Below are 12,978 nucleotides of genomic sequence, written 5' to 3'. Positions count from 1 at the left end.
TCAGTGGAAATGTTTTAGTGTTACAAGCCAAAGATATCTGTTTTGTCAAAATGAAACAACGAATGTAATGTGTGCCTTTTCACTTCCTGGTATAATTGTACACATTGTGAGTGAAAATATTTCAGCAGGAATGATCAAACTGGTAACTCTGGGAAGCAAAAGTTAAAGTATTGTGGTTAAAGTTGTAATTTATGACTGTTTTATGATGCTGTCTCATTTTGTCACCATAAAAATAAAAACTACCTCCTAAAATACCCATCTGCTCTCACTGAGTGTCTTTATCGTTATTTCTAAATACAATTAAGAAAGAAAAATCAGTGATGTAACAATAATAAATCCCTTTGTTGTTCATCAGTGGCTTATAGCATTGGTACTTTCTTTTTTTATGAACATTACACCTGGAATATGAAAAAGATTATACCAAATGATCTTTATTAAATTTATTCAGTTCAACCACAACTACAATAGTTTTAATCCCTGCACAGAAACAGCTGCATTTAACAGCTGATTCAGCCTTTTTAGCTTTACTGACTGATTTTGAGACTATTATTTCTAAATAATAACTACTAACTGCCTTAAATGGCTCCTGAGGTGGTAAAAGGTGTGTCATTAAAAAAGGAACATTCTGCAGAATTCTTAAGCACACATAAAGTGCATCCAGAAAGTACTTAGACCCCCTTCACGTTTTTAGTTTTTAGTTTTGTTATGTTTCAGCCTAATGCTACAATTGTTAAGCTATTTTTAATCTCATTAATCTACACTCATTATTCTGTATTCTGTGGGCTTCTGTGCTTTCTTGTATCTTTGGTGTTTCAAATAATGTAACAGTGGATCAGAATGCTAAACAGATATTAATGTTAAAACTAGTGCTGTCAAACGATTCAAATTTTTAATCATATTTATCAGAGGGTTGCTGTGGATTAATTTTGATTAATCATGATTAAATATCCTTCATTTTTAGTCTATATTAATCATGTTTCATTTTGCATAAGCAAACAGACTCAAGAAAGAAGGGAATATATATGTCAGGGCTATTCAATTACAAATTTGTGTTAATGTGTTATTTCAAGCTGGAAGTGGTTCAGTGAAAAGACAACTCCTTCCTGCAGAATGTGCATAATACTTTATGATGGTTGACTGCCCCGTCTTGTTTTTCTTGTACTCAAATTTTCCATCGAGAGGGCCAACGTGCTGTTTAGCGTTTTCCATATTGAGTTGGTTGGTCACTACCAGATCAACGGCCCATTTGCACATGCTTGACGGTAACCCTACTTGGACAAACTGCCTGAAATGAGTTGCCAGAGACATTTCAGGGACTTTGAGTCATTCTGCGCTGTAGATGGGTTAATTGCGTTACAATTTTTAATCAGATTAACCATGATGATGGATTAATCTGGATTAACGCATTAATTTTGACAGATAGTTAAAACACCTTTAAAAAAATTGTAACCAAAAAAGATTTTAAATAAGGCACAGGTTTATTTAAAAGGGTCCTGAGATAAAACGGTTGAGAGCCTGTGACTCTTTGAAAATGAGTCATATTTGGTAAACAATGCTTTTAGAAAATATGTTTCAAAGCAATATCTTTTGGCATAAAATGATTGTTTTCATACATTTCCTGTAATTTTGTCTTTTTTAAGATTATGAAAAGGCTATTCATCTGTCCATATAGAAAAGGGCTGTGATGTTGATTAAAATCAGATAGAATAGAGATTATTGCTGATTTCTCAGATGTGGTGGGTATAACTGGGTAAGGTCTTCAGCAGGGCTTGACATTAACACCCACCAACCCGCCAAATGCCAGTGAATATTAGCCATGGCAAGAAGTGCAGTGACTCTCAATAGCCACTCTGGTTGAACTTATTGGTGAAAAATTCTGAACTATATTCCAACTGGAATTAACATATAATATTTTTAATTTAGAAGTACAGTGAACATTTCCATTTTAAAGGATTTCGGCATGCCATAGTCAACCTTAATCATATGTAATGTTATTTCAAACAAGAAAATTGTGGCTAGTGAAAATTCAGTGGCCAACCTTGGAAAACCACCCGTCCCAGTAACTGGTGAGCTTTGGTAAAGGATGTGATAAGGAATTGTGGATTGTTTTTAAGTTCAAGTAATGAGAAAAGTCTAGGTCAGTGGTGCTCAACTGGTGGGTCTGGACCCAAAAGAGGGTCACGCAGCTGTTTTCAGTGGTCGCAATTTTGGGTCTACAGCTGGCATAAATCTATGACATGCTGAAGTCCTTTGTGGAGATACATCCATACATTATTTTAACATTATTTTAGTAAATTCAAATATTTTCTGAATATTTCAACTTGTTATCTCCTTTTTGGAATAACAAAGCTGCTTTTCCCACTCTAATGAGGTAATTTCTCAAGCTCTTTGGAAATTGGCAGTTTAGTTTTTATTAGTTTTTACTGCTGGTTTGTTACTTTGGTTTAGTTTTTATTTTGCAAAAATGCTTCATTTTAGTTTAGTTTTTATTAGTTTTAATGTTAGTTTTAATTTTTTACGGATAGATGTCAGGGTGACTGTCACATTTTTAAAACGTATTAAAACAGGCTACTCTTCACTTACCATTTTATTTACTTAATGATGATGTTGGAATACAATTCCAGACATAAAACTACCACTATGTGAAGTCTTAACCAATCAGATCAGGCAATTTTACAGTTCCCAGACTTGGGTGTCGGTGCAAGTCAGTATGGTTGTGCCAAAGACTAAAACTAAGGGTATTTTGTCTCCATTTTTATTTCATTTTAATTGATTTTGCAAGCACACTATACAGTTTTAGTTCGTTTTCATTTTTTTGGTATAGCTTAGTTTTTATTTCATTTCAGTTAACTAAAATGACTTTTGAAATTTAGTTTTAGTTATTTAGTTATTTTTAGTTAACTACAGCAACTTTGACATAAACACGTATTGCTGAACATTTGGGTCAAATTTTTCATTGAAGAAACTGGTGGGTCCTGAGGCTTGACATGTTGAAAGCTCATGCTCTTTGTATATTATGACTCCAGTAGATGGCGGTAATACATAACGTTTGGATACAAACGCCTCTAAAAAAAAACACAAAGAAGAGACGCGAATTCTCATTGGCTTTTCTTAAACTGTTTTCCTGTGACGCTTATCCTTTCCGGTTTCTGATTGGTTCTACATCAAAACACTTCCTAACCATAGACTGTAGAAGGAATCCTAACACATGCTGTTTACTATAGACATGCCGTATGCTGTTCACAATGTCTGCTTGAAACCACAAATAAATGTGTTTCTCGGTGGGTTCTCTTGTTAAAGAATTCACCCACTGTAGTCAATGAGTAAGTCGTTAGGTATAACATCTTTATCTCGTTATTTTGTGTCGGTATACTCAGCTGAATAGGTTAACTGGCTGCTAGAGTTGCAGTCGCGTGGTGAAGCTTGTTATATCCGCCGGGTTGAACCTTTAATTTGAAACATGACAGCTCTTGAAGGACAGCATTCTGAGCCTGGTAAGTTCAATTATAAAAGGTCTAACATTTTTAAAGTTTTATTTATAGACATACCTGTATTTGTTGCATAAGCCTGTCAGTCTTAACTTGATTACCTCTTCTCTGACTTCAGAATGGACCAAAAAAGACCTGATGAATCTGTGTGCCTCTTTAAAAGACTCCATCCCGAAGAATAAAACACATCGGGTTTACCAGCTAGGAATGAAAGACGTTGACTGGGAGAAGGTGGCTTTCCCGCCTTACTCTGCAGAAGAATGCAAGAAAAAGTGGACAGAAATTTGCCAGCAGGTGAGTCAGAGTGTTTTCTTTCCTTGAAGGTGGCAACAGGAACGATTTCACTCCCGAGTCTACATAAATCGTCAGATTTTATTCTAATCAAATCTCCCATGATTACAATTTTGCTCCTTTTATTGAGAGCTAGATGTCATCATCCCAAAATATTTCACACTGGTTTCCCAATTAATTCCCTAACGTGTCAAGAGCATGACTCAAATCAACTCATTATTTTAAAAGAACAGCACACTGAGTTAAATATATAATTAGTAGGGAGTACTATCTACATAGTATCAGACAACAAGCCAGTCAAAGTTATTGGCAGATGGTAAATTTTCAGCTGATTTTCACAGCTGACCAAGTGATTGTACACATCAGCAGTACATGTAATTTGTGAGTTTTAATCAGATTCAATAGACCTATCCCATGATTGTTTTTTCTTTTATCATCCTTGTTCCTTTAGCTTCATAGTGTGTTTTTAAGACTAAAGCTTTGGATTTAAATTACACCCCCCATACAACAAACCTTAAATAAAGATATTTTTTTCACTTTACAGGGACTTGAATGAAAAATTGTGCATTTTGGACCCTAAATGGAACAAAACTTGAGTCAAACAATAGGATAGTCAAACAATAGGATAAAATAAACATGTTTAAAAAGCACATAATTACAGTAGAACATGCATGCACACATTTGACTCTAAGGTAGTAGCTTCCAGATGTTGTGCTTTGTACAGCCAAACATTATCACTACAACTACACATCAACTTAAGACACAGTAACATTTGTTTAAGAGGCTATTTTGCCTGTATATGAATGTGGTATGCTTTGAGATTTTGGCCTGATCTTTGATGTGCATTGGGCAACAAAAATAGCCAAAAAACCTGCTGCTCCAAGAGCTTCTGTACTGCCCAGAGGCTTTTGAACACACTATGAACTTTCCCTTTGTTACCCAGGATATAGGTCATAGATGTGAAAGTTTTCCACTTTTTGATGCATTAGTCTTATCAACTAGGATGGCTTTCTCAACCCCAGGGCATTTAAACCTGTCTTCTTACACATCAGCATTACCATCTGGTAACTGGTACAGATGCGAGACTCTCACAAAGCACATTTCAATTGTGAATTCCCAGAGAACAGGGAGATATTTCCTATTCCTTCTCTTGGACCACACATTAAATGGAACCCTGCATATCAAGACATGTTGACTTCATTGAATTAACATTTGTGTCAGCAATTTGTATGTTGCATAAAGAAACACATTAGTTTTCTCAACCGTAGAAAAAAATGTGTCTCCTTCATGGGCTGCCATGTTTGTGCAGTGCATTCTGGGTAGGGATGACACTGAGCTGAACTTTTATTTTACATTTTAGCTCACTCTACATTACAGAAACTTCTTCTTTATTGTCTTCTTCACTAAAATGGCTTCTTTCTACTCTTATTCAGATATGACAATGAATCAGGCAATACTAAAAATGTATTTGTCCAAACTTTTATGATTGTTAAAACGACTTGCACACCTTCCTGTTCACTCTTGTAATCTATCTTAGCTACAGCTGTTTGCTAAATGTCTCTTGTGAAATCCAAAATAAATAAAGCATTTGTACTTCTAAATTTGCAAGTAACTCTGAGGGTGACTGATAGCGAGCTTAATTTTGATTTGGGAAAAGCTCATATTTTAATTACAAAAAAAGTGAAAAGGCATATTCTACTTTTAGGAGATTCAGAACATCCCTGTAAAACACTTAAATAAAGAATGTGTGCTTCATAAAATATCCTTGTTGTGTTTCCTAGATACGTAAGACACGGACCCTTACGGAGATTATTGTTGAGGCTGAAGATGCCATTTCTAATCCCAAGAAGTATAGAAATTACTGGAAGGTAAGCATTAACCAAGCTCTTAACTCAAAGACAAATGTTTTTTTCAGGCTTAGAGTTCCTACCAAGAGCAGGAAATAGACTGATTCTGTGGGTGATAGATTTTACAGGTCTGCGCTAATTACCCGAAGAGACCAAGCCCTGCAAATAACATTTTTTTGGAAGAAAACTTTTCCTTGTACAAAAAGAAGCACCCAGGCAGCACACAGCAACAAATACTTAAAGCTCTCCACAAGAAGTACCAAAAACTCCCGGATAAAGAGAAGGTACAGTTATGCTGCTGATTCTCTTTATTTTTTAAGGATTTTATGTAAATGTTGATGTATTACTTAATTTTTTTCCAGGCTTTATATGTGGAGAAACACCAGCTCGCTGCTAAAAAATACAAAAGAGAAATGCGGGAGTTGAGGTAGTACATAAATTATATGTAGAGGAACAATGTGATGTGGATTTTGCTGTCTCTGCAAAGATGAGTTTTTTCTTTTCTTTTTTGTCTTTCAGCAAAAAAGACAAATTTCCCAAGAAAAAGAGGAAAAGGGTCTCTGAAACCTCCTCAGATGTAAGTGATGGTCATGCCAGCTAGCACTTTTCATTTTAACAATGTGCTGCTTATGTCCTAATTTTAACTTCTTATCCTGAAATATGTGACCTCTCTTTTTAAAACAGGAGGGAGAGAGTTCTGTAGGTAAAGATGAAGATTGTCCTCCAAAGCCTCCTAGGTAAGCTGCACACAAGCACGCATTACAGTGACAGTTATGGGTCACTTTGCTTTTGATTTTGTTGATATATCAGCAGCGTTTACATATTATTACTTGTGATCAGTCTTCATCTGTTTGAACATATTTTTATAAATAAAGCTTTTACACTAAGCTTCACATAATCAGAGAAAAAAAAATTAAAGTATTGTTAGCTGAAAATGTTAGGAAGAGGAAGAGCCGTAACAATCTTAACCTTCTTTTTACAGCTTTTTAAATGCATATTAAACAATAACAAAAGCTGCTGAGTAGAGATGTGCTGCTCTGCTATGCCCACCTCTGCTGTGTACTTCCTATTTTGAAAATAGGACTGTTGTTCTTTTTAGGTTTAGGTTTTGTGGATGACTTTCAAAAAAAATGAAGCAGAGAAGCCGATAAAAGTGGTCTTCGAGGGTTATACTACAAGCTACCACAAAACCTTAAGGGATCACAAGCCAAGAAGACCACTTTCAACAACTTTTCTCCCTTAAGCCGGGTATACACTGTGCGATTTCAAGCCGACCATACGACAGTCATGGCAGAATGTCATCTCATACCATATGACTGAATCGCTTACGACACACAACCATCTTGCACAAGCTTTGTGCTAACACTGTACGATCTGACGGTTGTGCATGACCTGAGTGCTCACACTTGAGCAGTGAGCATTGCTCCTTTAAGAAGGAGTCACTGGTTGTACTGGCCAGGAAGCAAGGCTATACAGACCAACAGATGGGTGCAGTGTTTTCTCTGAATTTTGTGAGTTTTTGGTAAAAATGGGCCACTAAACAATGCTATGCAGGTAGTGATGACATTGAGCTGAATTTTTATTTCTGAGACAGAAAGCCTCTGTGTTTTTGTCACTATTTTGTAGAGCAAGAGCACGTAGCCAAAGCCTGCATTGCAAAATAGTAACAAAACTCAGAGGCTTTCTGGGTAAAAAACAAAATGCTCAAAAGTCTTCAATAGTCCGTACATTTAGGCCAACATTGTTTTGTGGCCCTTTTTTAACAAAAAGTTTCTAAATTCCAGGGAGGAACAACTGGTGAGTCTTTCTGAAAGGAAAAAAATACTGAAATATCCTTTTAGGGCAAGGGTCATCAACTACATTTGTACAAGGGCCTGACTTCACAAAAACTAAAAGTAAATAAATTTTGGTCCAAATAACATTTTATTGTTTAATTCTTTTATTAACTTTTAAAATGTAATATTTTTTGCTTTTCGAGGTGCGTGCAGTCCCAATCGCCTAAACTGTAATTGCCACTAAGAGGCTATTGCGATATTTTGGCTTCATATTTTTGGGGCTGGCATGTTGTCCATCACTGGGTTTGATGCTAAAATGTTGTGTTGTGATTAGTGGGAAAACCTACAGAAATGTGGTCTATTGTTTGAGGTTCTTTGACAGACAAAATTGAATTCTCAACGTGCCTGAAGTGCAAAGTTGACACGGAAATTGGCCGTTTTAATCAAGAATGCACTTATGAGTGTGTATTTCTCTTGCATCATATTCACTAATAATGACTCACAGATGGATTTCTGGAAAACGGACCAAATATTAAGGTCTAATGGGATTTTTTGAAATAACATATCTTAAATACCACAACATATTTCCCTCTGCACATTTTCAGATTTTAAAAATTTTCTGAGGGCCCAATGGGATCCTGTGTCGGGCCTGATGTGGCCCCCGGGCCGCCAGTTGGTCTTAACTGCTTTAGGATATAATTTTTGGAGGAGCAGGTTCCAGGGGGGTCAATGGCAAATCAAAACTATTACAAACAGGTTCTAGAAAAAATATGAGAAAATTCCAAAAAAAGAGACCACATTTGTGTAAAATGCTCTCATTCTTTATCAAGACAACCAGAGGTGGAAAACAAAGAAATCTGGAGTAACAACTGAAAATAAAGAGGGAAAACTAAATTAAATAAAACTAACAAAAAACCCAAACTGACATAACCTTTAGATAATGAGATACAGTAGAGCCTTCTATAGGACCACAGAAGTCAAGAGAATTGCCATATTAAGAGAGTCATTTTTTCTTAGATGTTACTGACTCTGAACGTTGATATTTTGTTACGTTAACTTCTCCAAGTCAAAGCTAGCGTAAGACGTTTTTTGAGTGACATTACAACCCCAAGTTCCTCCTAACAGCTGAATTCTGATTGCATATTTGTTGTGTTTGTATCTTTAGCAGTGGCTATCATCTCTTCTGCAAAGAGCACATGGTATCTGCGGAGGGTATTCCAGGTGAAAAAAACATGGCGCTGGCGGGCCAGAGATGGCGAGTTATGACAAAAGAGGAGAAGAAGGAGTACAATCAACGTTGCAGTGAAGTATAAAAACAACCGCATCATTATAAAAAAACAACTTCAGCTGCTGTACAAAGAGTGAAAATATGTTAACTTAGAGTAAAAAAGCTTTTTTTTTCAGATAAAAACACAGTACTTGGCCAAGCTGGAGGAATATTTAAAGGTAAGTTGTGTGCTGCTGCACCACTTAGCCAACACTGACAGACTTTGTGTCTTGATGGGTTTTGTTTTTTTTTTAGAATTTCAGTATGATGAAACAAAAGCAGATACTTAAAAAGCTGGGCATCAAAACACAGGTAAGGTATTAAATTCAATTTTCCAGCTATAAACCCATCTTTCTCTTTTCCTGTTCAACCTGTATCATTTAAAGAACAATTAACACCCAGTTGGGCTGCATGTGTTAGAAAACAACATCCTGTCTTTGAAACATCCTTATATCAATAATTTGCAGATTTGCAGTGAACCCAAGATGCCAAGAAGGTGAGCAAATAAACTTTGCACCAAACTGTCTAAGTTTTCAACACTTTGAATTTCTTTTTTGTCAGATAAATTTGACAGGATTTTCCTTCCTGGCAGATCTGCTTTCACCTTTTTTATGCAAGAGAAAATGGGACAGATGAACAGGGACAGGGTGGCTCCACGGGCCCGCCAAACCAAGATCAGTGAGATGTGGTGGAAACTATCTGAACAGGAGAAGGAGCCCTACCGGAGAAAAGTGGAGGAGGATCTTAGTAAATATAAACTGGAGCTGCAGGCGTGGTTTGAGGTAATACAAAACTTTTGTTAAAGGCGTTTTTTTCCTTTTATGTGATGGATGTTTGCTGAAACATATATCACCCCTTCATTCTTCAGAAATTGACACCAGAACAGCAGGAAGACTATCAGAAGAATAACAGCAAGGCAAGCACTTCCAAAAAAAGTGCCTTTCTTCTGTTTTCTGTTTTCTAAAGTTGGTTTCATTCTCTAATTCATTATTTACTCACCTTGCAGAAATGTCGGTTCCATAGACGGTTAAAAAAGTATGTTTCTGACCAAGAGGACTCTGATGAAGTTTCTGAACAAGACGATCAGTCCCACAGACCAACCATCCCTCCATGCACTGGCTCCAGCCCTTTGCAACCACACAAGCCATCAGTAAGTTAAAATCAAAATCAGCAAATGAGTGTGTTCTTTCTGGCTACTTAAATTAATGGGGGGTTTTTTCAGTCCGCTAGATTTTCTGAGACTGAGTATGTACAGCGCCTATAAAAAGTATTCATCCTCTTGGATGTTTTACACTTTTATTGATTTTATTTATCAATCAAAGTCAGTATAATTTGGCTTTTTGACAAAAGAAACCTCTTTGGTATCAAAGTGATAACAGATTTCTACATAGTAATGTCAATTAAAAATATGTAATGTAAATCAAGTGACGGCATAAATATTTACCCCCTTTAAAGTGACGGACCTAATTCAACAGAGGTCTTTGACTACTCTGAACGGATTACAAGCTTCAGCAAATGAGATGGGAGAGTCTCTGCAGACAGCTGTTGCCCAGTTATATGCTTTTTGACCATTGATTGTACTTCATGCTGTTTTGCCACTTTTCCCCACCTAGATTGTAGTTCTTGCAGAGCTGTTTTTCAACAATTTGGCTCTTTGGTTGAGCAGGGTTGAGTAACACTGCTGTAGAGCATAAAACATGTACTGCAAGAAAAATGTACCTAGTATTCTGACACATTTCAGATTAAAGAGATATTGCACTGTCTGCGATTAGAATATTTCAGCAGGCCATATTACACTTTAATTTGCAAGTAATTGCCCAGCCCTAGTTCAGAAGCTTCCTTTTTTGTCCCAAGGATTCAGAAGATGACAGCATTGACAGCAGCAGTGAAGAGGACAATGATTCAGAGGACAATTCAGAGGTTTGAATGCAGATTTTTTTCCACATTTAATTTACAACTCTGCAGCAATGTGTTATAACTATCACCTTTTGATCCACAGGGTGAGGAGCAGGAGGAAGCCTGGGGAGATGATATCTCATTTGAGATATTTTAGATGGCGAATGGAAAGCGGAGGCAGCAATTACACGCCATCTTCAGAGATGGATTCTAGAATTAAGAAAACTGTTGGATGATATGATGGCTACAATGCCACATGTAAGAACAGCCACGATAACATAATCGACATGGATTGTCCAAGACCTCCAAGGAGCACACAGGGTCCCACAATGTGGCCTTTAGTTTGGGACTGTGGCCTGAAGGGCATCAACAACTGATGTGTTGTAGATTGCAAAAGCCTTGAGAGTTTGGTTTAAAAGCTCCATGATACGTATGTTTCTGGCATGGTGAGGATATATCTTTTTGGAAATGACTGAAACTCACTTTTATTTTACTTTACTTTATTCTTTTTGACAGACAGTTGTATATTCATCATGTATCATTATGATGATGATGATGAGAATTATTTATTTTAGAATTGTGAATGTATAGCATTGATTATTCCAGAGCACATGTTCTTTAATAGTTCTTAATAACAAAAATCAAGGCGTAGGTGGTCATTTTGATCAGCCACCTACAAAATAATCCATCTGAGGTCACTGATGTAAAATATATCAAGTCATTGTGGGTAAAGAGAATAAAACAACTTTCATTGTACGATTGCACAAATGGTCTTGACTTCATTTGCTGTTTGAGAATGAAGTTAAAAACAATAATGAAAAGGACATTTTCATTTTAGATGTTCATGTTTTAAAATAGTTTATGGGATTTCCTGTTTTTCTTTTGACTGCTGGTAGAAGCATGTATTGTATTACCTTGGCTTGGACTCTTGTAAAGTTGGTAAATCCTGAGAGGAAGTCCTATCAATAAACATGTTTGGAAATTTACTTGAAATTTAAATTTAGCTAAGGTTCCTCCCATTTCTATTGATCTTTGCTGAGATGTTACTACACCTTGATTGGAGTCCACATGTGTTAAATTGAAAGTCACACACCTCTTTATAGAAGGCCTCACAGCTGATGATGTATATTAGAGCAAAAACCAAGCCATGAGGTCAAAGGAACTGCCTGAAGATGTCTGGCTCAACTTGGACTCTTCCAAGGGTTGGACATCAGGCCAAACAGCCAATGGGGGAGAAGGGACTTGGTAGGAGAGGTGACCAAGAAATGGATGATCACTCTGACAGAGCTCCAGCGATCCTGTGTGGAGATGGGAAAAAATTTCCAGAAGGACAACCATCACTGCAACTCTCCACCAATCTGGGCTATATGGAAGAGTAGCTGGACAGAAGCCTGTCAGTGCAAAAGCACATGAAAGCCCACTTAGAGTTTGCAAAAATTGCTTGGCTTTGAGGTTTTCATAAGGAGTTTTGGTCAAGTTTTCAGTTAACACTGGTATTCTGTATGACTATTAGTTATAAAATGCATGAATTTCACCTTTTTTTGTTTTTAAATCTCATTCATCTGAAGTTTCTTGTCTCTGACTTTCATGATTTTCTATCTTGTTTATCATTTATTATTTTTTAATAAGTACTTTCATAAAGATTCTCCAGTATTTTAACAAATTAGCCGAATTAAGCGACGAGGATAGTGTATTTTTCTGTAAATTAAAAAGAAATCATCAAACAAAATTGACAATGAGGATAAAAGCTGATGGCATTCAGTTTTTACCCAAATAGTTATCTGAATTGACTATAGATGAAGAAAAACTGCTTAATATATTTTTGTCATTATTGGATTCACATTACTGTGGAAGCCCATTTCCGCCAGTTAAAAAAAAAAATAATTACAAAAAAAAGTCATAATTATGAGATACTAAGTCATAATAATGAGCTTCTAAGTCATAATTATGAGATAGTATAGTATCTCACAATTTTTTTTAAATTATTATTATTATTTTACTTTTCCTATTTATTTATTTTTATTTTAACTGGCGGAAATGGGCTTCCATACATTCCAGGTTTGGATTGTGGCTCAACGTAGTTTTTCAACAACTTGGCTCTTGGGTTCAGGGATGAGTAACACTGACTAAACCCTAGGCTGGGGTAAATTGAGCCACAGGAGCATTTTAAAATGACCCCTAATGTTTTAAGTTGATGGGTGTTATTCTAAATTTAAAACTGATGTTTTCACTTCCTTCTCATATTTCGTTACTTTAAGAAACACATAAGTTGGCCTTCCTCCTTTTTCCCCTGCATCTTCAGAGATTGCGAGGGATCCCTACATCGTTTTCACTTTTTTTTTTTTTTTTTTTTTTTACATTTTAGGCCAAATTTAACAAGTATAAAACAATTAAACATCTTGGATGCAGTTTAT

General features: G+C 36.1%; 1 protein-coding gene across 1 annotated transcript; it reads left to right on the top strand.

Annotated features, from left to right (window-relative positions):
- Window positions 1-3,189: 3,189 nt before the first annotated feature.
- On the top strand, window positions 3,190-11,921 carry LOC121528839 (nucleolar transcription factor 1-like). The gene is made up of 17 exons (XM_041816465.1): window positions 3,190-3,281; window positions 3,378-3,494; window positions 3,607-3,782; window positions 5,561-5,647; window positions 5,746-5,910; window positions 5,989-6,053; window positions 6,146-6,203; window positions 6,311-6,363; window positions 8,567-8,708; window positions 8,806-8,847; window positions 8,924-8,980; window positions 9,136-9,164; window positions 9,261-9,450; window positions 9,537-9,584; window positions 9,675-9,818; window positions 10,523-10,588; window positions 10,668-11,921. Exons 2-17 carry the CDS (start codon window positions 3,461-3,463, stop codon window positions 10,719-10,721), a joined length of 1,410 nt encoding a protein of 469 aa, XP_041672399.1. The 5' UTR covers window positions 3,190-3,281; window positions 3,378-3,460; the 3' UTR covers window positions 10,722-11,921.
- The last annotated feature ends 1,057 nt before the right edge of the window (window positions 11,922-12,978 follow it).

The sequence above is a fragment of the Cheilinus undulatus genome, linkage group 20, assembly GCF_018320785.1.
Source record: "Cheilinus undulatus linkage group 20, ASM1832078v1, whole genome shotgun sequence".
NCBI classification, from domain to species: domain Eukaryota; kingdom Metazoa; phylum Chordata; class Actinopteri; order Labriformes; family Labridae; genus Cheilinus; species Cheilinus undulatus.
The sequence above is the reverse complement of the archived record's forward strand: the minus strand, read 5'-3'. Positions and strand labels throughout refer to the sequence as shown.

Excerpts from the sequence above, each read along its gene's own strand:
- LOC121528839 (XM_041816465.1), top strand. The coding sequence starts at position 3,461 with ATGACAGCTCTTGAAGGACAGCATTCTGAGCCTG. Across the intron at positions 8,848-8,923 it reads AGCTGGAGGAATATTTAAAG|AATTTCAGTATGATGAAACA; the intron begins GTAAGTTGTGTG and ends TTTTTTTTTTAG. Across the intron at positions 10,589-10,667 it reads ATTCAGAGGACAATTCAGAG|GGTGAGGAGCAGGAGGAAGC; the intron begins GTTTGAATGCAG and ends TTTGATCCACAG.